Here is a 27,303-nt window from a genome sequence, read left to right as displayed (position 1 = left end):
ATTTCCCCTCTCCAAACTCCCTATTTTTTTTTTTAATCAGTTATTCCTCAGCCTGAAAATTTATGTCATGTATATACTCACAGTAAGTAAATTCTTAAAAGCTCATTTATGAGGGCTGGTGTCCCTTTTAGGATATATGGGTATGTACTCTGTAAATTATTTTTTTTAACAGTCAGGTACTTTTAAATTATCTATTTGAACATTAACAGGTTTTTTTGTTGTTCATCTTTTATTGAAAATTATTTTGATCTGGCATTTATGTTTGGTATTTACTTTGTTTTCACCAGTATCCATGGCCTTAGTTTTGAAATGCAAACTATTAAGTCCAGCTTGTTTTTAGGTTTTGTTAATAGGTTTTTCTGTTTCATTTATTTTGATTGTTTGATAGATAGGGTTTTGTTGTTGTTGTTCATTATCCCTGACTGCTTCCCTACTGCCCAGGTATCTTACAACTTAAATTAATCTGGTGGTGTTGGATGGCTTGCCTTCTTTAGTTATGTATATGCCTACGGCTTTACACATATGGCACTGTCTCAAAAATACCAGGCTTGCGTAGGTTTTCTTCTGCATATTGTTTGATTTTAACTTTTTAGGAGAATTCTTCATTGTGAAGACTATCTTTAAGAACAGTTTTTCTGAAGACCATGTTTTCACTAAAAACTCAAATGACTTTTCTTAGTTTTTCCATTTAGTGGGCCACCTTTAATGTCCATTGAAAAGAAATATAACTTCCAGCCTTAAACATTTTTATGTTGCTTAAAGATTATGTGTCAATTCAATTTGCCATTCCTTTTTAATTTGGCAGAGATGTTGTTTAACTGTTTAAATTCTTTTTTAAAGACTTTGCTGATAAAAGTAAGATTAGTGATTGAGTCTGGAAAAGGGAAACCTTCCTGAACTTGAGGCACTTTCGCCTCCTTCATTAAAGAGGTTAGATTGGTGTATTAATATTTTTTAACACCCTGATGCTTTTCTTCATTTTGCTTATTTCATTTTGTAGTTTCATATGTATTCAGATTTTATTTTTATGATTAACTTGTTAATCTTCCTTACCACCCTATTAGGTAGATTCTTTTATTCTTATATTACAGATGAGGAAACTGACTTATGAGATTGGTTAAGTAGCTTACCCAGAGTTCAAACTAATGTGTTGTGGTATAAAGATTTCAAAGTCATGTAGCCTGACTCTGTGTTGTTCCATGCTCTTAACCACTATTCTGTGCTGCTTTTGTCAGTTGAGTGAATAGGCTTTATATAACATGGGCATATAGCATGAAAAACTCTTAATGTGTTTGGTAACTAGGAACAAATTTTTTGTTGTGTTAAGTTATAAAATTATGTAGTCACTTTGCCTGGATGGTTTTGGATATAATAGCCAGTTCATTACTTGTGATTTGATGACTCTTGGGGTCTCTAGGTTTTCTTAACAGCCTCCAAAAAAGTTTCAGAATCCTTACTGCAAAAAGCACAAAAGTTTTCATTTGATAGTGATATGTAGCTTGTAAATAGTAATTCTTACCTCTGTGTTAGATAAAACATGCAATAAAACACCATCAAATTTAGCTTTGATAGAAGGGAACAATTAGAGTTGGTGTAGAGGCAGACCAGTTAAGATGAGGGCATGAAATACAGCAGAAGCAGTAGGAAGAGAAGAGAGATTGAGGATTTTGAAGGGAATTAGGGTTTAGATGAAAATTTAGGATAATTCCTAGGTTTGGGAATGGAGGGAGAGCTTAAACAAGATAGAGAATATAGACACAGGTTTTGGAGGAAATGATTTTCTCAAGGGACTGCTGAGTCCAAGGAATGTTTACAAATCCTCATGAAGTGTTCCAGGCTGTTGGTAAGATATGAGGCTCACAGACCTTGTCTGGCTGTCAGGATTTAGAATCATAATAGGCAGTAATGTAAATTCACTAGCTGACTTTGAGGATGCAACATTGATAGCACTCTGAACTTTGAGGGCATCTTGTTTTCATTGAAAAAACTGGTAATCTCTGCTTTGGAGTACACAAGCATAGGAATAAGTAAATCCAATAAAGGAGTATTTAGGCTCACCTGCTAAATATTCAGTGTGCCACCCAAACCATCTGTAATAGGTCCCCTTATGAAAACATTCTTTTTCCAGAATGTTGGAGGCTGGATGGGCAAAAGCAAAATAAATCTACCACAGACCCTTGATTCTGTTAGTATCAATGATAAAACATGATTGATAAAACTAGGCATGATACATTCTTAAGGTACAGAAAAATGTAGAAATTGTGTCAAGAAAATCTACAAGTTTTAAATGGTTCTTTAGGCTGACAGTAACAAATGGGATCACTATAATTTTATGTAAAACCTTAAAAGGCTTCCTACTAAAGAAAGCTGAATTCCAGTAACAAATTGAGCCGTGACTACTCAGTTCATATTAGAGATCAACTTAGACTATTTTTGATGCCTTAAAGATTTCTTCAAGTCCCCTTTCTACCATACCCCCAGTAAAGCTACTTAAAATCATCTGTAGGAAAGAGCTGAATAATTGGGGGCAGAGATGGAGAACAAATTTAAGGGAACAGAAAGCCATTGGGAAGACAAAGCCAGAATCTGAAGATAATTTTAAAACCTTCAGGGAAAGTAGGTGTCTAATCACAGGACTTAATTCCCTTGAACAGAAATTTGTAATTTAGCCACAGGAATTAGGAAGTATTAGTTATAAGAGGTAACTTGAAGCTGTGGATATAATGATAGCTATTTTTGTTATTGTTGCGTAATTAGAATGTGCCAAACACTTTGCTAAGCGCTTATGATAGCTTTTCTCTTCAGAACATCACCATGATTATTTGCAATATAACCTGTATTTTACAGATGGAGAAACGTAGGCAAAGGAAAGGTGCATAACTTGCCTCCGGGGTTACATCGATAGCAAATGGTGAAATTTAATTTAAAAATTAGAAATTGATTCCAGAGTCCTTACACTCTTAAGCATGACGCTGAAGATACCTAAGTCACCACACAAAACCCAGAATCTAAACAGCCATTTGCTTATTATTAGTGCTTATTCCTTTATTTCGTAATATTAGTTAAATGACTAAATTACTATGAGAAGATAATGTGCTTTCAATAGTACAGTTGAGCCATTGATTTTCTTACTAAGAACCTCTAAAGGTCCAATGGGCAGTTGACAGAAATTGGTTATGGATTCTGGAGCTGCAGGACTGAGTCAAAGTAAAAGGCCCATGGCGGTAAATTTGTCCCTTGCAGGCAGTTTGTTCTAAATGCTCGTCCCTAGAAATAACCTTACCCTTACTATCATCTGGACTCTGAGCAATTTTTGCATCTCGGTATTCTTAGATGTGGATTATTAAAAGGCCACAAACGAAGGCAGGTAACATAAGACACTTTGTGGGTGTGAGAGTATTCATTAAAATCAAGTATTAGTGTATTAGGCAAACAAATTCACTCATTTCAATTATGTAAAGCTAGCTGGGTTCTCAGTTTTAGCAAGTTAGGGAAGATACCCCATCACATTACAGGAGAAAGACAATCTAAAAGTTTTTGAAGTTTTAATGGATTTAACCACTTGTAAAATGTTATAAATTGTAGGACACTTCTCCGAAAGAGATCCTCTAGCATACATGGATGGTCTGCTTTTCATATTTATGATTTAGCAGGAAATTCTGAGTTCATTTGAAGTTAGACTTTTTAGTAGTTTTTCCCCTCCCAATGAATTGTTCTGAGTTGATAGGTGTAAAATGTGTAGATTTTATTGAAAATAAGATAAAAAGTTTGTAAGCGTCTTTAATATTATAGCAATTCTATTGCTTAATTATTTTGTTTTATTCAGCACCCAGGTCACTTCCTGTGTGCTGGAGATAATTAAACAGACTCCGCTTCCAAGAAAGGACACAACAAGGAAAATAAGAGGTTGTTAAATAAAAATTATGCCAAAGATAAGCCTGTAGAAAGTATCTGTGGTGCATATTTGGTAGATTTTATGGTTGGATTTCATGAAGGATAAATAGTAGAGTCCTGAGGAGGAAAAAAAGGACAGGAGGTGGCCAGAGAAATACAAGAGAGGGGAAGGGAGAAAGAATAGGATATGAAGAAGCCTGGCGTTGAGAGGTGGTATTGGCCTGTTCAGAAAACTTACTTGCCTAACCCCTAAGCTCTAGTCTCACTCAGCATTGGGTTTGGGGCTCCTCTAGATTCTAGTATATCATGATAGATCATGCAGTCAGTAAAAGTCCTGCTGATTTTCACCAGTAAAGTGCTTTAGTCCACACCAAGCCTGATCTTTAGTCCATGCCTAGAATTGGCAAATGCTCCCAGGAAAAAAAACAGTTGGTAGTCTCAGCTAGCTAGATAGACTCAAAGACTTTTAGTACGTCTAGTCTTAAGTGCTTCCACAGCTCTTTGATATCTCTAGTGTATTTTGCATTTGATCCATTTTTTCCTAGTTATTGAACCTGGGAGCCATTGCCAGTACTACCACATCATTTCGGTAATGGAGGTCCCCATTGAAGGATTTTTTCACAGCACATAGCATGATGACATTTAGGTAGATCATTCTGGCTAGGATTGTATAATTGTGATACGAAGGGGGAAAGGAAGTGAGATGATGTAAAAGGAAGTTTTGCATCATTTACTTGAAAGATATTGTTCTTCTGAATTTAATCACATTGGGGATTGGAAAAAGTAGATGAATAAAAGTTATTAAAAAGAGAAAAAAGATCAATGAGTTCATAAAGTTAAAAAGCAATTACAAGAAAAAGACAAATCTAATACAGTACCGTAATTATTTCAAAGGTTACTATTTTACCCTAAATTCATTTCTGTACTTTCAAGGATCGATTGATATTTTTGAAATTCTGAACTAAATGGAAATATTAAGATGGCTCATGTGTGCATATATAAATGAGTGTTATTTGTATCCTCAGAATAATACATTTCAAGGGTATAAAATAGGATTACTATTTGTGAACTGTATTGAATCCCAGAACTCTGTACTTTTGTCTGTTCAAAATGAAAACAGTAGTTTTTATTATTTTACCCCTTATAAAAGGGAATATACTCTGATGTAAAAAATTTTAGCAATTCAGTACACAGTACAAGTCACATAAAAGTCTGCCACCGAAATGCAAGCACTGTTGATATTTTGTTTGATATTCATATATTTAGTTTTATCACTTTTTTAAACCAGTGTTAAGTCATGGACAACTTACCATATACATGAAAAATGTATATATAATCATTTTATGTTCCTTTTTATACTATAATCAATTCTCCATTGATATTTAGATTGTGACCTTTTTTTACTATGATAAAAAAATGCTGTAGTAAACACTGTTGTGTCACATACATTGTCATTCTGTCCAGTTTTCTCTATAGAAACCAATTTTTAGAATTTCTTGGTTAAAGTATATACATGCATTTCACATGCTTTTTGCTTACTAGTTTTTATATTAGACAACTTTTGATTAAACATTTAGGTTAAATGATTAAAAGTATGGCATAATAATAATTTATGGCTTATTTGATTTTAAAAGTAGGTCTTAAAACAGGCAATATACTATGACAAGCAAAATATTTCCTTGTCATTATTTCCTAAGTATCCTTAAGAGAGATAGTATCTCTTTCAGGACTTGGACCAAGGAATGAGATGAAAGGGGAATAATGATTAGCTGCTTAATTCAGCTGATCTCAAATGCCTAGGGGGAAATTTTTTTTAAAAAAGTCCAAACATATACCCTATTTAACATGTGATAACACATATTCTGTGTTCAATGTCCTGAATTGATTATAGTGCATGCCACACAATCACTTGTTCTGTTGCTAACAATCAGATATTGATTAAAAATTATAAAAACAAAACTTAAGAATTAAAGGAAAAATTAAATCGCAATGATTGCTATTTTACCCCAAACTCATATTTCAAACCGCGTATGCTGTTTTGGCAGCTTGCATCTGTCTTCAGGAAAACGACCAGTAGGAAGAACACCCAAGAGATTTCCAAACGTTTGTGCTTTGTCTCCTTTAGATATGGTAGAATTGGAGAGAACTGATGCCCAGAGATATGTAGTGATCTACTCAGTTGGGTAGTAGATAGTATGATTCATGGGTCTTAATGCAGTATTTTTTCTACCACACAATGCTTCAAGGCAAAAGTTAAAGTGGTATACTTTGGTACTGTAGCATGGTAGTGAAGTTAACTCCCTAGATTTGAGAAAAACTTTTACAAAAGTCTTAATTGTGTATATTTATTTATACTTAATAAATAACACGCCTTATTGCCTCTTTAAGCAGAAGGAATGGAACATATTTAAAAGTTACCTTGATGACAGAACCATTGCTATACTTGCAACTTATTTTATTGTGGGGGATCAGTGAAATACCTCTAGTAATACTGAGATGTATAGAAAATGCCCCTAAACTAAATGCCCCCACTGTTTTAAGTTAAACTGTATTGTTGGCCTGGGAGCAAGGGTAACAGTTTTTCCTTGTAGTTAAGCTTTGAGCTATCATTTCTTATTTTAGTTATTGTGCCTGCCTATGAAGGCTCTTCTAATTTTTAATTCTTAACTCATTTTGGTGAAGTAGATGAACAACCAAGTTTATTGAAGCTTTAATCATAGTTTAACATGTAATTGAGTCGTTGGGATCTGCATAAAGGTTTGCAGATTCTGACATACATTCTTTACAGGAGTTAGAGTGTGAAGATTGTAGTAGCTATTTTCATCACCCATCAGACTTATATGTTTATTCAGTAGAGCTGAAATTATTAAATTTATGAATATTACTGGCTTTTTCCTGACCATTCACACTTCATGGTGATTTCACAAGAGAAGGTATATGATTCTGGTTTCCTTGCCAGACTTGTTTTTTGTGTTTTTTGTAATCATAGTTATCGAGGCTTAATTCTCCTACAATAAATTATATATACATTTTAAGTTTACAATTTACCACTCAGATCAAGATACAGAAAATTCTCATCTATTGGAGAAAGTTTCCTCATACTTCTCTGCAGCCATCCTCCCCAACCTGCCACTTGCCCAGGCAATCACTAATGTAATTTCTAACACTACAGGTTAGTTTGCCACTTCATCTCAATAGAAGCATATTCTATGTAGCTTTTGTCTGGCTTTTTTCTTTCAACAATGTCTGCCAATAATATTGCATTTATTGAAAGTTACTTCATTTTTATTGCTGAGTAGTAAGTAGTCGTGTGGATATACCACAGTTTATCCATTCATCTGTTGATGGACATTTGGGTTGTCTACACTTTTAAGTTGCAGTGAACATGCATACAAGTATTGCTGTGATCATGGTTTTTCCTTCTCTTGAATAAATACCTAGAAGTGGAATTCTGGAGTCCTAAAGTAAAAGTATATGTTTAACTTTATAGGAAACTGCCAAACTGTTTTCAAAAGTGGTTTAACCATTTTACATTCCCACACCTGCAATGTCTGAGAATTCACGTTCCTTGCTATAATTTAGGGACTTTTCTTTTACTTTTTGCCACACAGGAGTTTTTTATTTCATTAGATTAACACTTTGCTAATATAATTAACATTTAAAGAGCAAAAAAAAACGCTCTGCAGATGAAAAGACCAAAGCCTATAATCAAAACATGACACGAAAAGATTTTAGAACACCCTGGCTTCGTAAGTTATCAGAAGGGTGAATTTTTATCCTTAGACTTTCAGCAACACCTTTAATGGCTAGCCACTTGAGACCTTCCTATAACACTTCTTTCAGAGTTCCTGCTGCTGCTTGAATTGTAAAAGCTGCAATAGAAATATGTTTCTTTACTTCTTTCCAGGCCAAACGAGAGTCGGCTTTATTTTCAATATCAAAGATAGCATCATAGATTCCAGGAAATGATTCTCCAGCATATTTGTTGTGGCTACTTGGAGCAAATATGATGTGCCTAAAAGGAAGAAAACAAGGCAAATTAAACTAAAGTGTATACGTACATTTTATATGCTTTTTGTTTAGTCCACATTATGTTTCCTTGTGACATTCACTTTTGTTCCTATAATTGATTTGAGATACTTATGCAAATCATAATTTTAAGCCAGGAAAGGAGCTAACAATATGCATTCGCTAAGACTATCTCAGAAATCACATACCATGTTGCGAACCCAAAACAGACGGAAGAAAGTAGATTCTTGTAGGTTGTGCAGAATAATCGTTAAGCGGCCCGTGAGCGTCCACAAACATGGTGATAACATGTAAGTTTATGGATGTTTTTAACAAGAGGAGATTGAGAAGGATAGTTTATTTTCGTGTTGCCTTTTAAAAATGAACAAGAATGACAGTTCCCAATACTTTTTAGACATTAAAAAGCAAGTATTTATAGAAGCCTGTATTTCAAAATGTCACAAATGGCAAGGATAATGAAGTCCATTCCACAAAAGTAAGACACTCAACTTTTGATCTAGAAAGAAAGTTGTATAATTGCTTTTCTATTTCAACGTAAGTAGCTCAAGGGATCAAGCGTCTTTCCGCAATAAGTATGTAGCATTTTGCTTTCCAGAAAGCGATATATTTTATTAAATACTCACATCAGGAATTAGGTCCAACAGTCAAACCCGAGAGCTTATTCTAGAGTAAATCTGTGTGAAGTAATATAGACCTCCATATAAGTCAGTATTAATGATAAATCCGTAACACTCATTCAGGTTTACCAGAGTACATCAGGATTTATTATCTTGGCTTTTAAATCTTAATATGGCCTCAGATGGATCTTATTTTTAATTAAAATCAGTATATGTGCCAAGTTGTTTATAAGCATTGGTATCCTGACGGGTATATGAGTCAAGAAATTAGAGATGCAAGTCATAGATATTCCTTAGTATACTTACCCTCTTCTGGAGAATTGTAAAGCAAGAGTATAGCAAAACAAAACAAAACAAAACAAAACAAAACAAAACAAAAAAAAACATGTTGGAAGCGAATAACCTTTGAATCATTGATCTGGCATTTAATATCTCAGTGACCTTTGGCAAATTGCCTAAGTTGTCTAAACTTGTCCCAGATGTGTAAAATAATTGAAATAATATAGACTCTGCATAGAGTAGTATCTGAGCGGGTTGTAGAGTGAGACTGCTTGTTTTTTAAAAATCATAATACTATCAGCTATCAGCCTTGTGGCTTTGCACTGGTTATTTAACCTCCTTGTGCCTGTTATCTTAAAAATGGTGGTGATAAAAGTACTGTCCTAAAAGGATTGTTGTGAGAATCAAATGTTGGATGAAAAGCATAGCTTGACATTTAATAAGTGTTCAGTAAATATTAGCTATTATTCTGAAGCTAAATCCTTTCCATAATTTTCTCAGATGAGAAGCAGGCAGCAAGCTAAAAGAAATGATCAATTGGTAATGCTTAAGCAGCTCAAATACCCTTTTATGAAATGGTGGACTCAAATAGCTATTCTAGACCCATGAGAATTCAAACTCTGGTCTAGTTCGCAAGGTTTCAAGTATATGATGATTTAATTACCCTCCACAATGAACATTTCTGAATTTTAAAGAGGCATCAAGAACTACTGTAGCAGACTAGAGAATACAGTCAACACTTCATAGTCTTTCTTTTTTCCTCAACCTTTCCCTCAGTACATAGTATTCACTGATGGGTTATGATAATGCAAATTTTTTTTTTTTTTTTTTTTTTGAGACAGAGTCTCGCTCTGTTGGCCAGGCTGGAGTGCAGTGGCACGATCTCGGCTCACTGCAACCTCCAACTCCCAGGCTCAAGCAGTTCTCCTGCCTCAGCCTCCCAAGTAGCTGGAATTACAGGTGCCTGCCACCACACTTGGCTAAATTTTGTATTTTTAGTAGAGACTATGTTGGCCAGGCTGGTCTTGAACTCCTGACCTCAGGTAATCCACTCGCCTCAGCGTCCCAAAGTGCTGGGATTACAGGCATGAGCCACCATGCCCGGCCACAAATGTTTTTAGAATTTCATAATCAAATGCTTTGCAGTTTTTAAAGACTTTTACAGTATTTCACTTGATGTTTGCAAGAAAGTAAGCTTTATTTATTCCTTTTTAGATTTCATTACAGAGTATGTTTATTTTATATTGCTGCTGTGCAAATTACCACAAACTTAGTGGCTTAAAAAAAATTATCCTACAGTTAGTGTGACATGAATCTCCCTGAGCTAAAATCAAGGTATGATCAGGGCCACATTCCTTCCTGGAGGCACTAGAGGAGAATCGTTTTCCTTGCTTTTCTAGCTTCTAGAGGCCTCCCACATTCCTCCACCATCAAAATCCGCAACTGCATTTCAGAATGAGTCTTTCGCAATGGCATCACCCTAACTTTCTCTCCTGCCTGCCTCTTGCAGAAGACTTTTAAGGACCCTTGTGATTGCATCATTGGGACCACCAGTATAATTCAGAATACTATCCCTATTTTAATTCAGCTGATTAGTAACTTTAAATTCCATCTGCCACCTTAGTTCCTCTTTGTCGCGTAACCTAACATATTCAGAGGTTCTGGGGTTTAGAAAATAGACATCTTTGGGAGGCCATTGTTAGGCTTACCACACAGAGCAATTAATTTATGTGGAACTTTCATTAGGGAAAAAACAAGAGCAGTAATAGAATAAAGAAAATGAGCTCAATAGTAGATAAGGAAGGATTCATTACTTACTTGCCTTTGTTGTGATAGTTATGATATATTACCCACAACTCAAAAATAAATAAGTTTGCAACATTTATCAAGCATGCTGCTATGGTCTGAATGTGTTCATTCCCCAAATTCATATGTTGAAACTTAATTTCCAGTGTGACAGTATTAAGGGATTAGAGCCCTTATAAAAGTGAATGAAGGAAGCCCTTCTATCTGTTCTGCCAACTGAGGACACCCTGAAAAAAATGCCATGTATGGGACAGGTGCTCATCAAACATTGAATTGGCTGACACTGACCTTGTACTTCCTAGCCCCTAAAACTGTGAGGAATAAATTTCTGTTTGTTATAAATTACCCAGTCTCAGGTATGGACTAAGACACATGTTTTTTATTCAATAAACATTTAGTGATACTTCTGAATTTTAAGATGAATGTTTTATATATTTCACATTAACGTTTTATTTTAAAATATGTACAGTGTTTTCTGATTTATTCATTACTGAATCTCAACTGTTTAACTTAAAGCTGCCTCCTTAAATATTTTAAGTTCAGTCTAAAGGTTTCTCTGTATATAGTGAACTATAACCTAAATGGAATTGTCAACAGACTGAGTCTACTCTTGTGCCAGTCACCAAGTTTTGGCCAGTTAAAGGGGGTCAGTTCAAACTGTTCAAATAAGGTAAATTCTGCACTGTAACCAATCTAGCTGTTTCTGTCACTCATTTCCATTTTCTGTATGTCACTTTCCTTTTTCTGTCTATAACTCTGCATCCATCACATGGCTGCACTGGAGTCTCTCTGAGTCTATCATTCTTTGCTCAATTAAAGTCTGTTAAATATAATTTGGCTAAGGTTTTCCTTTAGCAATACATACATATGTAATGTACATACATATATATAATGGCTATACACATATATATCAGATTCGTCTAATTTTCTTAGTCTCAATTCTACATGGTAGAACAATTTTATTACACTAGAAATTTGGTAATCTCTCCATTCTTGAGGTTCATGAAATAGCAGAGCTTAAAAATGTCATTAATCCATTATACATGCTGAAAATTTTTACTCTTAGGTTTATAAGATTTACAAGATCATTTTTAACCTGATCTACATTGCCTGATGAGGAAAAAGTCATTTTGAAATAAATTCTTTAAGACAAATGAAAAATTCTGGGTATCTGGAATTGCTATTACAGCTACATTTATCTTAGCAGTTATTGGGAAAAGTGTGCATATGCAATATGTCATATCAATCCATAAAGTAATCCTTACAATCATTAAGGAAGAACTTATTTCCATACTACTGCAGTAGACTAAAACATAATAATATGAATTAGCGTTAGAATATAATCTTAACATTGAGCTAATAGTTCAAAATGCATCTTTAAAAATATGGTAGTCTTTGGAGGACAGTTTGGCAATAACCTAATCAAAATTTAAAATGTGTTTACCCTTTCACCCTGAAATCCCAGGTCCTGATTATAGAGTTTTTTTTTTTTTTTTTTTTTTTGGAGGAATTAACAATTATTAAGGATACATAATTGCCATGAAAATATTAGCAAGAAATAGAAGAAAGTGATTATTTTGTCTGCCAATTAATATGATAAAGGTAACTGACCTTGTGGAATAAAGAAGGAACAATATAATACTATTTACCAAATATTTTAAATAATTTTGTCAGCACCATTTACCAAATAACCCTAGTACTCCTGTCCCCAGCTGATATGTGATGGCAAGCCAGGGTGAGTTTTTGTATATTGCATAGCCTTAATTCACTGATTGATGCTGGTACTACAGGCATTTGATTATTATAAGTTTAAGCTATTCTTTAATTTTACAGATAGTAAGTCTTCTCTCCTTGGAGGGGATGGATATGAAGGAATTTAACATTTTAAAAAATTTAAAACATCACTTCTCATTAAATAAATACATTTTTTTTCTGCAATGAGGAAGAGCATAGATAAATGGATGACTCCGAGTGGAAGGGGACAAGTGATTTTGTTACAGTCGTCAGAACTGTGGCCAGGATCATTTTAGATAAATATGTCAAATGTGTGGAATATCACGGAAGTGGCCCTCTTTTGTCCTCCCAGCTGTATGCTAATAGAATGCCTCCCAGGCACATGCTAATAGAAATATGTGTTAGATGATTGAGAGTCTTCGTTGTTGTTGTTAAGACAGAGTCTCGCTCTGTCACCCAGGCTGGAGTGCAGTGGCATGATCTTGGCTCACTGCAACCTCTGCCTCCTGGGTTCAGTCAAGTGGTTCTGTTGCCATAGCCTCCCAAGTAGCTGGGATTACAGGTGTGTGCCACCACGCCCAGCTAATATTTTTGTATTTTTAGTAGAAATGGGATTTTACCATGTTGGCCAGGTTGGTCTGGAATTCCTGACTTCAAGTGATCCTTCCACCTTGGCCTCCCAAAGTGCTGGGCCTACGGGCATCAGCCTCTGTGCACAGCTGAGAGTCCTTTTTTGATGTTGGATTCATATTTATCCCACACATTGACTGGTTATGCAGATACTGGTCACGTTAAGTTCCCAAGAAGTTCTCCTCTCTGCTGCTATTCTTTTATTATCATTATTATTATTATTATTATTATTATTATACTTTAAGTTCTAGGGTACATGTGCATAACGTGCAGGTTTGTTACATATATATACTTGTGCCATGTTGGTGTGCTGCACCCATCAACTCGTTAGCACCCATCAACTCGTCATTTACATCAGGTATAACTCCCAATGCAATCCCTCCCCCCTCACCCCTCCCCATGATAGGCCCCGGTGTGTGATGTTCCCCATCCCGAGTCCAAGTGATCTCATCATTCAGTTCCCACCTATGAGTGAGAACATGCAGTGTTTGGTTTTCTGTTCTTGCGATAGTTTGCTGAGAATGATGGTTTCCAGCTGCATCCATGTCCCTACAAAGGACACAAACTCATCCTTTTTTATGGCTGCATAGTATTCCATGGTGTATATGTGCCACATTTTCTTAATCCAGTCTGTCACTGATGGACATTTGGGTTGATTCCAAGTCTTTGCTATTGTGAATAGTGCCACAATAAACATACGTGTGCATGTGTCTTTATAGCAGCATGATTTATAATCCTTTGGGTATATACCCAGTAATGGGATGGCTGGGTCATATTAACATATGTTAATATTAACAAATGTTCAAATAGGATACAAGAACATCCATACAATGCCAGCATTTTTCATAATAGTAAATAATTGTGGAAAAATCTAATCTGAAACTAAGAGATAGATATATATTTGCACAAGAGTCAAATCTTTTCTCTAAAAAAAAATTGAAAAGTCTTAGAGATCCTCCAGGCTGGAGTGCAATGGCATGGTCCTAGCTCCACTGTAACATTGAGCTCCTGTGTTCAAGCAGTCCCCCTGTCTTACCCTCCCAAGCAGCTAGGATTGCATGCACCACCACACCAGCTACTTTTAAAACTTTTTTGTAGAAACAGGGTCTCGCTGTGTTACCCAGGCTGGTCTTGAGCTCCCAGCTTCAAGCAGTCCTCCTGTCTCGGCCTCTCAAAGCGCTGGGATTACAAGTGTGAGCCACCTTGCCCAGCCTAAGATATATTCTTACGGAAAAAAATAAAATTATAAAATAATGTGTGGTCCCATACATTATTTATGTAGACATAAACAGGTTGACATATTTATACATGTAAATATAAATGATTATGTAAATTTGTGTGAATATATGTAAACATAGATGTTTATGTAAATATAAATGTGTTTATATGTGTGTGTTGTGTGCATTTTTATGCAAATATTTGCAATATATAGTATGTAAATGTAATATGTATATGTAAATGTATATGGAACTATATACAGTAACTCCTCACTATCCATGGGGGATTGGTTCCAGGATCCCCCTTGGATACCAGAATTTAAGGATGCTCAAGTCCCTTACATAAAATGGCTTACTATTTGCATATAACCTATACAAGTCCTCCCAGATACTTTAAATCAGCTCTAGATTGTTTACAGCACCTAATACAATGTAAATGCTATGCAAATAGAATAGTTGTTTACTATATTTAGGTAAACAGATGACCCAAAAAAGGTCTGTAAATCAGTACAGACACAACCATTCTTTTTTTTTTTCAAATATATTCTATCTGCAGTTGATGAATCCACAGATGTGGAACTCACAGATACAGAGGGCTGACTACATAGATAAACATGTATATAAATGCATTAAAATTTACACCAAACTCTTGACATTGAGTTTCTCTGAAGAGAATAACAGAACTGGGTGTAGGGAGTAGGGGGGAATGCTGAAGAAGCACTGGTCCTTTTTATTCTATGTGCTTCTATAGAGCCTGAGTTTTTCAAATAATGACAAAATATAGATTTTTTCTTATAAATAAAAAATAAATATATAAAGAGAGAATAATAACACCTGAGAGGACTAACAAACACTGTAGATATTGCTTTCGGCTTTTGTTTGATTCTTATAAATAATTGATCATTGCTATTTCATTTGTATCAATGAAGAAACAAACATTTGTGTTCTTATTTATTATTTATAAAAATAGCTGCCATTTATTGAGTGCATCCGTCTTGAGCTAAATCTTCTACATGCCTTAAATCTACAGACCTATTGGGTAAAAGCAATTATAATCTCCACTTAGTAGCTGAGGGATCTGAGGCTTAGAGAAATAATTTTTCCAGGTCACATGAAGTATGTGGCAGAGCTGGGTTCCAAAAGCCTGTGCTTGTAATTATCTAAATGTTAATATTAATCATTAACATTTATAGGAAAGGTAACATATAGACCTTTTTTGCATATTATTTGATGATAAATAGCTTTGCAAAGTAGCAATTATCATCATCTTAATTCGGATGGGAAAACCCTAGAAGTTACTTGCTCTAAATCACCCATCTGCAAGTGAACCCGAATATAGAAAATACGATATAGATTTTCTGGCCTTGAATGCTAGGACCTTTATAATTTCCACCAGAGAACCACTGTTTAAGAAGGACCTTGAGAAAATAGTGATCATCCAAAGGGATGCAGCCAAGATACTGAAAGAGAACATGATGTAGAGATACAGAAAGGAAAATAGAGTACCGAGGCTTCGCGATTTAACGATGAGTTGTTTTCTGATAAAACCATCATAAACTGAAAATATCACAAGTCAAAAATGCATTTAATATACCTAACCTACCAAAGATCATAGCTTGGCCTCGCCTACCTTAAGTGTGCTCAGAACACTTACATTAGCCTACAGTTGGGCAAAATTAACGCAAAGCCTATTCTATAATGAAGTGTTGAATATCTCATGTAATTTATTGAATACTACACTGAATATGAAAACCAGAGTGGTTTATGGGTACTTGAAGTATGGTTTCTACTTAATGTGTATTGCCTTTGCACCATCATAAAGCTGAAAAATGAAATCTAACCATCGTTGAGAACCATCTCAAAACCTAAAATATTATATGGAAATAGAGCTAGACTTATTTTATTTGACTTTAATGGAACAAACGCAAAGAGGAAAATAGATGTTAAATCTTTATGGAGAAAACTTTCTAATAATTAGACCTTTCATAAAGTGAAATGGGCGTCCTCATGCAGTAGTAAGCTTCTCATCACTAAAAGATTCCGAGACTGGATAACTATCTGAGATTCTATAAAAAGGATTTATGAGAAGGTTGAACTAGATGAGCTCTAAAATTCCCTTTAAGATTCTACAGTTTGAAGATTTTCTTAGAGTTCTTTTTCAACTAGCCTTTACCATTTTCACTTACAGCAAAGCAATAAACAATATGAAATTTATTTTTCTAATATGTATTATACTATTATCAGATGTACAATCTTACCCAAATTCCCTAGAGTATACATATTTGTCTTTCACCCATCTAATGGCATTGGTTTAAAGCCAACTTTAGGTATGCTGGTTTTGGTCACAGTGATGTATTTGGCACCTGTTGTTTCCTTACCTATAGAACCGCTTTCCTGGTAAACCAAGAGGATCGATGAATGCTCTTTCCAGGAGCATCAATTGGTCATTCATCATTCTCACTGCAATGGGACTTTGAGAAGAACATATACATAATTATAACCCAAACCGCAGAATCGTGTTTCAAAATAATATTAAATAAAAACAAGGCTTGGGAAAATACATTTCTAAAATTGATCAATTTTTAACAAAATGAATATTAACACAGTAATACTTTACATGGTGAGCCACAAACAATAGCAGGGTCATCCTTCTAATATTTACAGTCAGCAGAGAGACCTAATGGGAAATCGTTTGTTACATATTTCCAGATCACACACCAATCAAAAAGAACTCAAAGACATTCTATACTTCTTTCTAGGAGGATAGCCAGGCCTCCTGGAAAGGTAGACAAAGTGAGCTATCAAGTTATTCCTGATAAGTCATTCAGTTCTACTGCAGAAGAAAGGAGCAGATAAAGGCTGGACAACAAAGAGTGAATGAAGGTTTCAGAAGTCTGTCAGGAGGGTAAGAGATAGCTGCACGCAATGGATAGGGAATCCCTTTTCACACTCAGACTATCCATTTGGGGAGCTGAATAAGTTCCCTGGGCTCCCCTACAATCCAAAGGAGAATGAGGTCCCTTAAAACTACTTATAGTTTTCTTCCAATATGGGAAGTGGCAAAGTTTATTCTGATTACATCTGAAAAAACAAATGTGATACGGACACATTTGTGGATAAATTTATGCTTGTTACATGGTATTTACTTGGAATATACTTTGAAACTATTTTCAATCTGAAAGTGGCAATAAATTAAATAAAATGCAAAAAAACCTCATCAATGAAAAAAGAATTTCTAAACAGGTACATAGGAGTACTGAACAAAGGACTTGTAAAATATACTACAAACTAATATGAATGAAAACAGTTCATTCTAGTAACCAGATTGCTTTTTTTTTTTTTTTTTAAGTAGGGATTTGAAACTTACTTGTTAAGATCAACTTGTATAAGTTGTTTATGAAAATCTGAAGCAGCCTCTGAGAAGTTTTTCACGGCAGAAAATAAGGAGTCTTTTTTAAAAATAGAAAAGCAGAAGAGAAATTAGCTCGTATTTCAGAGGTTCGCTTTCCCACCCTCCCTGTTCCAGATTGATATAACCACATAGATGTCGAAGCCATTTTTGTACTGAGTCTTCTTGCAGATCCATGAAAATTAGTAGAATATAACAAAGAAATATTGTATGAAAACAAAAAATGGTAAAATTGTTTCTTAAAGAAAATAACTTTCAAAAATCTAGGACACAAATAACTCCTTAACCCATAATTTACTAGAAACCCAGAATTCATTCATTCATTAATTCATTCATTGGGACAACAACTATATGCTAGACACTGGATACAGCTATGCTAAGGTATGATTCTGTAATTATTACAGGGCAAAAAAATATCAATTTTTGTTTTTAAGTAATGTATTTGAGATCTTGTTCAACAGGCAACCTGTGACAAACATATATCCAGATACTGAGAAAGAGGATCAGATTTGGTCTTGTCAAACTCTTCTTTAATTCACAATACTTCTACGAAAAGTAATTAGGTTCTCAGCACTGTCATACCTCAGTATCAGTGGGGCCTGGGTTCCAGGATCCCCTGCTGATACTGTATTCCATGGAAGCAACTCCCTTATATAAAATGGCATAGTATTTGCCTGTTACCTACATATATCCTCCCCTATACTTTAAATCATCTCTAGATTACTTGTAATGCCTAACAAAATGACTATATATCACTTCATTCATGTGGATTCAATGTAGTGCTCAGAGCACAACAAATTCAAATTCAAGTTTTGCTTTTTTGAAACTTAGTGGATTTTCTGATTCTTTTTGGCTTGCAGTTGGTTGAATATGTGGATGCAGAACTCACCGATATAGAGGGGTGACTGTATATTATATTTTTATTACAACAATGTATTTATTATTTTCCATATTTGCTACACAGGACTTTAAACATACATTATTGATTTGTTGCTTGCATCAATCCTGTGGTACAAGCAAATCAGGAGATAACGATACTCATTTTATAGATAAAGCACTTACAGCTCAGGATTTCTATTAGGTAACACCTAATGGAAAGGATTTCTATTTCTATTTCTATTACCTAATTTCTATTAGGTCTGACCTAATGGAAATCCTGAACTCTAAATGCTTTAGCTAGTAGGTGGTACATTTGTATAAGTATATTCAGTATTTTTAAAAACGTTTTTAGTCCCAGATTTTAGTCCTAGTCTTTTGGTCCTAGATTTTCCTTAAGTTTTAATTGTTGTTTTTAAGCCATGTTCAAACCAAATAGTGTAATAATAGATGCAATATAAACTATGAGAAAAGAATGCTGAAGACAGCATTTTAAATTTCAAATTCAGGACAGAAGTCAAGACAGATAACTGAAACGTGTCCCTGGGATTAGTGACACATGTCAATGAGGACTTTGACAAGAGCAATTTTTCTAGAGTAGAAAGGACATAAGACAGCACAGTGGACTGGCTAGTGAGAGGTAAAAAAAAACCATAGACAGTGTAGATTATGTATTCATTTATCCATTCATTCATTAATCATACCTTCATTCCTACACTAATACATTTTCTCAGGAACTGTTTTTGCCTGGCACTAAATGAAGAATTTTGATTGTGAAGGAAGTGGGGCACATCTGGCAGAAGAAATGTTTTTGAAATAGAAAAGCTATAAGAAGAATTAATCTAATGGATAGTCACCAACAGTAATGGTGATTTTTGAAAATATGACAGGGAAAGGCATTAACAGATCAAACCAGGCCTCTAAGAAGGTAAGTAGGTAGAGGAATTAACCTTGTATAAAGCGAGCCCTTCCACTGTAACTGTGTAGTTTCTGTCTCTTAATTGGACCCTGACTTATAAAAACTGATAAGACATCATTCACCAAAAGGAAATCAGGGCATTTAGGAAGACAACTGGCTGCTGAATAGCCACAGAACTACGAATGTCCATTTTGCTGTAGGCTCTGCTTATTTCTCTGGTTTTATCTCTCCTTATTTCCCCCATCATTGCAGAGCTACAACCAATTGTATTGATATAAACACATTTTATTTGCTTCATTTTTTTTTAGACCATTTTTTTCTAGACTTGCTGTAATTGCTAATCCTTTCTATAATCATATTATATAAAGATTACTAATCCTTTATATAATAATATTCAGAAGTCCTTACTATTCCATACCCATTCTCTGCATTCTTATAGTACTCTCTACATATCCCCATAATAACCTATTATCTACATATTGCCTTCTTCCAAGCGTTAGACTTTAAGCTTTCTTAGAACTATGACCGAGCCTTGTACACACTTATATCTCCTAGGTAATAACATAGTACTTAGTACACAGTAGAAACTCAGTGCATATTTGATAATTTGGGTATATACTAAAATATGTGCCCCCAGAATAATAAAAGACAATGGTTGTAATAAAACAGTAATAATAGGTAACATTTAATGAACAGTAAGTGCCACCCACCACAGCTTCTATATACTATCAAACTGAATCTCCACAATGATCTCTGAAACATGATATGTTGATATATTCTTTTTTATATTTTCATTGTATGAAAGCTAACACACAGAGAAGTTAAGTAACTGTCCCAAGGTCACACAATGAAGAAATGATAAAGCTAGTATCTGAACCAGGCAAACGGTTTCCAAACTCAATCCTCAATGCTACTACATACACTACATTATGATTCATCCTTGCTGTATGGGAGATGCACAGTGCAGAACAGCAACCCCTAAACAGTCATTAATAAAAGAAAAGAATGCTTATAACCATGTAAAAAAAGTTTCATATAGACAAATACTAAAAGATATATGCAGTAATAATCACTTTGTTGATAATAAAAACATGTATGTAATAGAATTTGTGGCTTTCTCTATTTCTCAATCTTTTACAAATCATGTTACATTTTTCTAATACTGTTTCTATGACAGTAATTTTTTTTTTTTTTTTTTTTTTTTTGAGACGGAGTCTGCCTCTGTCTCCCAGGCTGGAGTGCAGTGGTACGATCTCGGCTCATTGCAAGTTCCACCTCCTGGGTTCCCGCCATTCTCCTGCCTCCGCCTCCGGAGTAGCTGGGACTACAGGCGCCCACCACCAGGCCCGGCTAATTTTTTGTGTTTTTGGTAGAGACGGGGTTTCACCGTGTTAGCCAGGATGGTCTCAATCTCCTGACCTCGTGATCCGCCCGCCTTGGCCTCCCAAAGTGCTGGGATTACAGGCGTGAACCACTGCGCCTGACCAGTAAAAATGTTTTTAAAGGCCATAATACAGGAAAAATGTTTACCATCCCAGTGTTTGTGGTAATAACTCAGCCATAATGGATTCATTCTATACATGCCAGATTAAATCAGATTCTTTAATAAGTGTTTGTTTAAAGTTTTTGTGTAGAAGTCAAAATAAGTAAGGCAAATATGTATTCTAGGATGAAACAATATGCATTGATCATCATAGGAGATAATATTTTAAAGCTCCAAGTTAAAGATTGTAAAATATCTGCCCAACTATTTCTTACCAAATGATACTCCATAGTCTCTCAATTGTTGGTCATGTTTCTTAGATAGATTATAGATACTTGCTGCATAGTTTTTCAAAGCTTCTGCATAGTCTTGAACATTGAAAGGAATGATTTTAGAGTCCACAAGTTCATATACCAGTGCTCCTCGTAACTGAGCCACACAACGTTGTTTTTTAAATGTGGGGTCATAAAATTTCTCTACCAATTCAAATGTCTCATAAATTGTGTGGTACACTGGGTAGCTGCTGTACTTATCTGTTTTCTGAAAAAAAAAGTGGAGGGAGGCAAGTATAAATAAACATTACATATTCACGTTATAATATTTTTATGTAAGCATAAAAATAACTATAGAAAAAAATACAACCAGCCAGGTGTGGTGGCTCACACCTGTAATCCTAGCACTTTGGGAGGCCGAGGCAGGAGGATCACCTGAGCTCAGGAGTTCAAGACCAGCCTGGGCAACATGGAGAAACCCTTTCTCTACTAAAAATCCAAAAAAAAAAAAAAGAAAAATGAGAAAGAAAAAATACAACCATATAACACCCTGAGTTTTATCACAATGAGGCAAAATGCTAATAATGAAAACACTATAGCCAAATATTCACTGATTTTAAATTTTTTCTCATTATTTGTTTTATAATTTATGTAAACTTCATTCAAAATGCTACACCTTGAACATTCTTCTTCTTGTATCTTCGATAACTAAAATTAGGGAATACATATTCAAATTGCACCTCAGCATAGTTCAAAGTTATCTATCAATTGATTGGTTAAAAAAAGGTTCTGGCCAGCTAAGTATACAACTTAAGGATGATTTATTAAAGTAACTTCCCTTCCTTCCCAAACAGTGTATATCTAAATGTCATTTAAACTTTATTACATAATTAAGGGTACCATTATGAATATGAATTATTACATAGTAGTATCCTGTATAAATATTTTTTTAGTTCTTCGGTTTGCCTATTGTAATTTTAGTTTTTACCATTTGCCATCTTGTTATAGGGCTATCGTTCTTACTGCTTTTAGTATCACGAAAAAGCAATCCCCATATCAGTCCTTCTTCTATCTAATTGTCTGCTTCTAATCTAAAGTGGTCTTAGAAACTAGATAACTTTGATCCAATTACAGAAGACAGAGTATAAAAGTGAACAGGCCTTGAAAAAGAGTTAAAACATATCTTTTATGTAGTAAGTGTAATGAATGTTAGTATTCTGAGTTTATCTATCTATTTTGGGTTACTCTGGAGTTGCTTTTATTTCTTTGTTCTTTATTGTATTCTGAATAGTCAGACTTGCAAGTGATATACATATAATGGGCAAGCAAAATTTAGGTGTATTGCAATTATGATTTGAAGATTGATTAAAATCTATGACAAATCTGTGTCTGCTACTGTAATCTTCAATTTGGTTTATGAAATAATTAATAGCATTGATGAGCAAAGATGATATATGTTGGTTATATCCAAGTACCTGCATATCATCAGGATATCTGTGTGACAGAGGTGCAAACCAGTCAGTGCAGAGCAAAAAAGGGGATCGAGTTAAAAGAGAAACTTGCTGTATTTCCCAATCAAGAGCCCTTGACTCAGGTGACAGGCAGAAGTGGGAATATGAAGACGAGCTACCCATCATAATGAATCTTACCCTAATGCTCCTCTTGACCAAAATATGTTCAACTGCATTCTTCCTCATGAAAAGTACATCAGAGCCTGCAAGACTAGTCTAGAGAATGAGAGTTTTCTGACATATCAGGAAAAGGATGTGAACTGCTTGGTTCTGATACCCAGCTAAGTGTCTGGCATTATTCTGTGAATTATCATTTCTTTGATTAACCCTGACAATGAAATTTTCACAAAATTACTCAAATTACTTCCTTGTTCATCTGGAAAGGGACATGCAGTCTATCTCTATCCCTGGGAACTCTTCCCAGGGCATATCCATCAGGTGTCTGGTGCCAAACAACTCAGTGACATTCTTTGCTAAAGGACTGTAGATGAAATGTTATATATTCAAAATGATAAAGTGGCTTACCTTATTCTTAGTGTAACGGGCTCTGCCTGAAGCAATTCCAAGTCTCTGAAAATAAGCTTCAAAGTCACTTCCAGATCCCAGCTTATTGATTCTAGATGCAATACACACACACACACACACACACACACACACACACACGCATAAATAGGTAAACGATACAAAGTTTAAATAGATGGGACAAGGAATCCTGTCCCAAGAATAGCAAAGAATTATATGTTACATTTACAAGAATTTAGAAAAGGTCAACCACCCTCAAGACATTTTCCCATAATCTGCAGGAAAATTGCTGTAAAATTAAAAGTAATGGCAAAAACTGCAAATACTTTTGCACCAACCTATAACAAGAATTGGGCCATGCCACTAAAGACTGCATGTGGTGATGATGCTCTCCATCATATTTTCAGCATTTACATTTTTGTTTAGAGGGGAAAACAACGAAGACGTGGGCCCTGCCCTCAGAGAACTATCATCTAGTAAGAAAATTGCCACAAAAAAATCTACTTTTAAAATCATGAAATATCTAAATGTGTTTGTTTTATTTTAGAAATAAATCTACTTATAATTTATTTCTTTTCATATGATTAGGAAACCTCTATCTGTTGATCTGTCTCTCACATATATATGCATATACATAAATAAGATGTAAGACATGAAAAATTTTTAGTAAAATAATGGTAAGTCATGAAAACAGAATATAAAATTGCATGTGCATTAATAACATAACTATATATTTCCAAACTATTAGATTAGTAGATGTGTTTTTGAGACTGACCTCTTCAATATTTTTAAAATCATTTTTGTATTTTACTATTTTTATTGAATTGGCATGTGAAACTTTTATAATGGACCCACATTCAAACTTTCACAAGACCAATTTGAAATGAGGAATAAAGCTATAAACTGTTACTATTATTTGCTTGTACATGTTGAGTATCCCACATGGAATGCTTAGGACCAGAAGTATTTTGGACTTCAGATTTTTTTCAGACTATGAATATTTACATATATACAATGAGATATCTTGGGGATGGGGCCCAAGTCTAAACAGAAAATTCATTTATATTTCATATATATCTTATATACATAGGCTGAACTTAATTTTACATAATATTTTAAGTAATTTTGTGCATGAAACAAAGTTTGTGTTAAGTACTATAATGTGTGGAATTCTCCACTTGTGACATCGTGTTGGTGCTAAAAAAGTTTTGGATTTTGGAGCACTTAAGATTTCATATTTTTGAGTTAGGAATGCTCAGTCTGTATTAGAAATGGCATTGCAGTAGAAAACAAATATATACTTTTTATTACATAATGTTTAGAAAAAAGAAAATAAAAACAAATAGATATAAAATAAATTTAAGAAAGCTGCTGTAGCATGAATGAGAAGACGTACAAAATAAAATAATATTTATACAAATTCTAAATCACAGGCAAAGACACAATTTGGTGTTTATTGATAATGCTCCTTAATAAATGTACAAGCAAATAATCTAGCATTTGTCTTTTATTTCATCATTATCATCTGAAGTTATATATTAATACACCTAATACATAACTAAATGAAATTTTATGCAAGAATGCTAACTAATGGCTAATAATGTAGTGAAACTATTTCAACTAAAAATTTGCAAAACTAGGTCTATTTGTGCTCTAATACAGGCTGAAAGATTTCACGTGCTGGCTAATCAGCAAAACAAAACTAGACAGAAAAAAATTTTATTTTTTTTTTTTTGAGATGGAGTTTCACTCTTGTTGCCCAGGTTGGAATACAATGGCACGATCTTGGCTCACTGCAACCTCTTCCTCCTGGATTCAAGCAATTTTCCTGACTCAGCCTCCTGAGTGACTGGGATTACAAGCGCCTGCTACCACACCTGGCTAATTTTGTATTTTTAGTAGAGACAGGGTTTTGCCATGTTGGCCAGGCTGGTCTCAAATACCTGACCTCAGGTGATCCACCAGACTTGGCCTCCCAAAGTGCTAGGATTACAGGCATGAGCTACCGTGCTCAGCCAGGAATTCTTTAGTATCCTTTCTGATTCAAATTATTGATGAAACGCTTGAGAATTTCATGTTTGGAGAAACAAGAGGCAGAGCGGAATTTATAATTTATCCTACAGTAGAAAAGGTGCACACCAGTAACTTACCTAGGCAAATTTTTATTTTCAGGTGAAGGATCTTTTTCTAACCAGCTTTCATACAGTGATTTACTCTCAAACCCATCATCAGGGCTGGGGATCTAGAAAGAGAAATCAAATACTGGAAATTAGGGGTAGAAGCAACTACATTTATGCCAAAATAAAACTATATATTATTTGTCATCAACTTCTACTTTTAATGACGTATGTACATATATGTATGTACATATATGTACACATGTATATATGTTTATTTATAGAAAAATTATCTTTTTGCAAATGGCAAGAAATAAATCTAGCCCAAATTAGTTTTTATTCATGATGCCTACCTGTGTTGGTAATTTTGCCATATCCCTAAGGTGTAATTGCCTACTTATTTTGGTAAACTTTTAAATAGAACTTAAAATTTTTACAAATGCCATTTTAATGTCTGGCAGCTTAGATTTCTTTTAGTGGGAAGACACTGGAGAAAACTTCAGATATAACATTTGCTTTAGTAAATTATTTTTGCCTAAGAAGACCTACAAAGAGGTCTCAGAACAATAGAGGTGACATAATTTCAAGCTCAGCTTCTTAACCTGTAAGTCTTGGTTTTGTAGGGCAGCAGGGGTTAGTGCCAGGACTCTTCTTTTAGACAGTCTTACTATGTTTAAACAAAGTTAAAATTTTATGGATTTAAAAAAAAAAAAAAACTCTATATAACCTCAGATTTCTACTTAGGAATTTTAAGAGCTCCTCCGTGTGTGTGTGTGTGTGTGTGTGTGTGTGTGTGTGTGTGTGTGGTGCTCATCATGTTGAGCACCAACATGATGTCACAAGTGTCATATTTTTATTCCTTTCATTAAATGTACATTTACAAATTTATACTTGCCTTGTCTTTTGACACTCTAAGAAGAGCAGAGCCATGTGGTGAAAACATTGTGGACTGTGGACTGTGGAGTCAAATTCATCTATTTTATATCTAGACTACTACACATATTGACTATATTTTGTTTGCTTGTTTGTTTATAACCCTGATTTGCTCAAAAATAGACCCAAGGCAGACCCTACTTAAGTAACTGTGAAAGCATTATAACTTGGTATATTGCTTCCCCTCTTTGAACCTTAGTCTTCTCACCTGTGAAAATGGGGATAATGGTAACTTTCTGAACATAAACATCTGATATTTTCTCTGGCCTTTAGATAGAATTGGTTATTCTAACTTCTGTTTCACTATTCTTAAAAATGTTTCTATGGATATTTACTAAGCACTGAACTCAGGAGATGCGGAAATGGAGACATAGTCTCTACCCTCTGGGACCTCACAATGAAATCTAATTGGGGATACACACACCAAACAAATTTTGTAATATAAAATTATAATAAGCAGTTCAAAAGAAAATATCAAAGTGCTATAAAGAGATGTGGGGATGAGAGATAGATATGTCTCCAGGTAAGGCCTTTCTGAGAAAATGGCAATTAAATTTAGGAGGATTTAATAAAGATGTTGGCTATTGGCACATGTTTTTGAACAATTTCCCTGTTTCAATCTCATCCCACTTATTTAGAGGCACGAATGTGTTGTGTTTACTGATAACACAAGCCCTCATCAGCGTTCAAGTAGAAGGTAACAGTGGTGAATCCGCCCCCTTCCATAGAGTAATGGTAGGGCTGGGAAGTGGTCACTTGCCCTTAGCTTAGCATGAATGAGATGATACTTTATCACTGCATAGAGGGTCCACAGCTTAGAAATAGTCTTGGCACTCCACACCCTTCCCCACCAACATGAGGCAGCTGCAGAGATGTTCTGCTCATTTCTAGCCAGCTAACTGGGTTCTGCTCTCTACTCTGCTCCTGCCAATTTGCAATGGTTGAAAGAGATTCTGTTCCGGTTCCTAGATCCTGCTTGAATTGAATTCCCAGTAAAATCGTCTTCATTTTCTGAATCATACTGTCTCCATAGTAGTGCTAATCAGAAATCATGT

The 27,303-nt window shown here is 34.7% G+C and overlaps 1 protein-coding gene across 1 annotated transcript in view; it reads right to left on the bottom strand.

Annotated features, from left to right (window-relative positions):
- Window positions 1-6,571: 6,571 nt before the first annotated feature.
- NAALAD2 (N-acetylated alpha-linked acidic dipeptidase 2) overlaps window positions 6,572-27,303 on the bottom strand; it is a 57,042-nt gene continuing 36,310 nt past the window's right edge. Inside the window, exons 16-21 of the mRNA XM_025356491.1 lie at window positions 25,349-25,440; window positions 23,202-23,292; window positions 21,169-21,433; window positions 17,574-17,655; window positions 16,585-16,677; window positions 6,572-7,909 (exon numbers count right to left, since the gene is read on the bottom strand). Coding sequence (XP_025212276.1) covers window positions 7,720-7,909; window positions 16,585-16,677; window positions 17,574-17,655; window positions 21,169-21,433; window positions 23,202-23,292; window positions 25,349-25,440 — 813 coding nt within the window. The 3' untranslated portion in view covers window positions 6,572-7,719. The remainder of the gene's footprint in view (window positions 7,910-16,584; window positions 16,678-17,573; window positions 17,656-21,168; window positions 21,434-23,201; window positions 23,293-25,348; window positions 25,441-27,303) is intronic.

This window comes from Theropithecus gelada, chromosome 14, assembly GCF_003255815.1.
Source record: "Theropithecus gelada isolate Dixy chromosome 14, Tgel_1.0, whole genome shotgun sequence".
Classification (NCBI taxonomy): domain Eukaryota; kingdom Metazoa; phylum Chordata; class Mammalia; order Primates; family Cercopithecidae; genus Theropithecus; species Theropithecus gelada.
The sequence above is the reverse complement of the archived record's forward strand: the minus strand, read 5'-3'. Positions and strand labels throughout refer to the sequence as shown.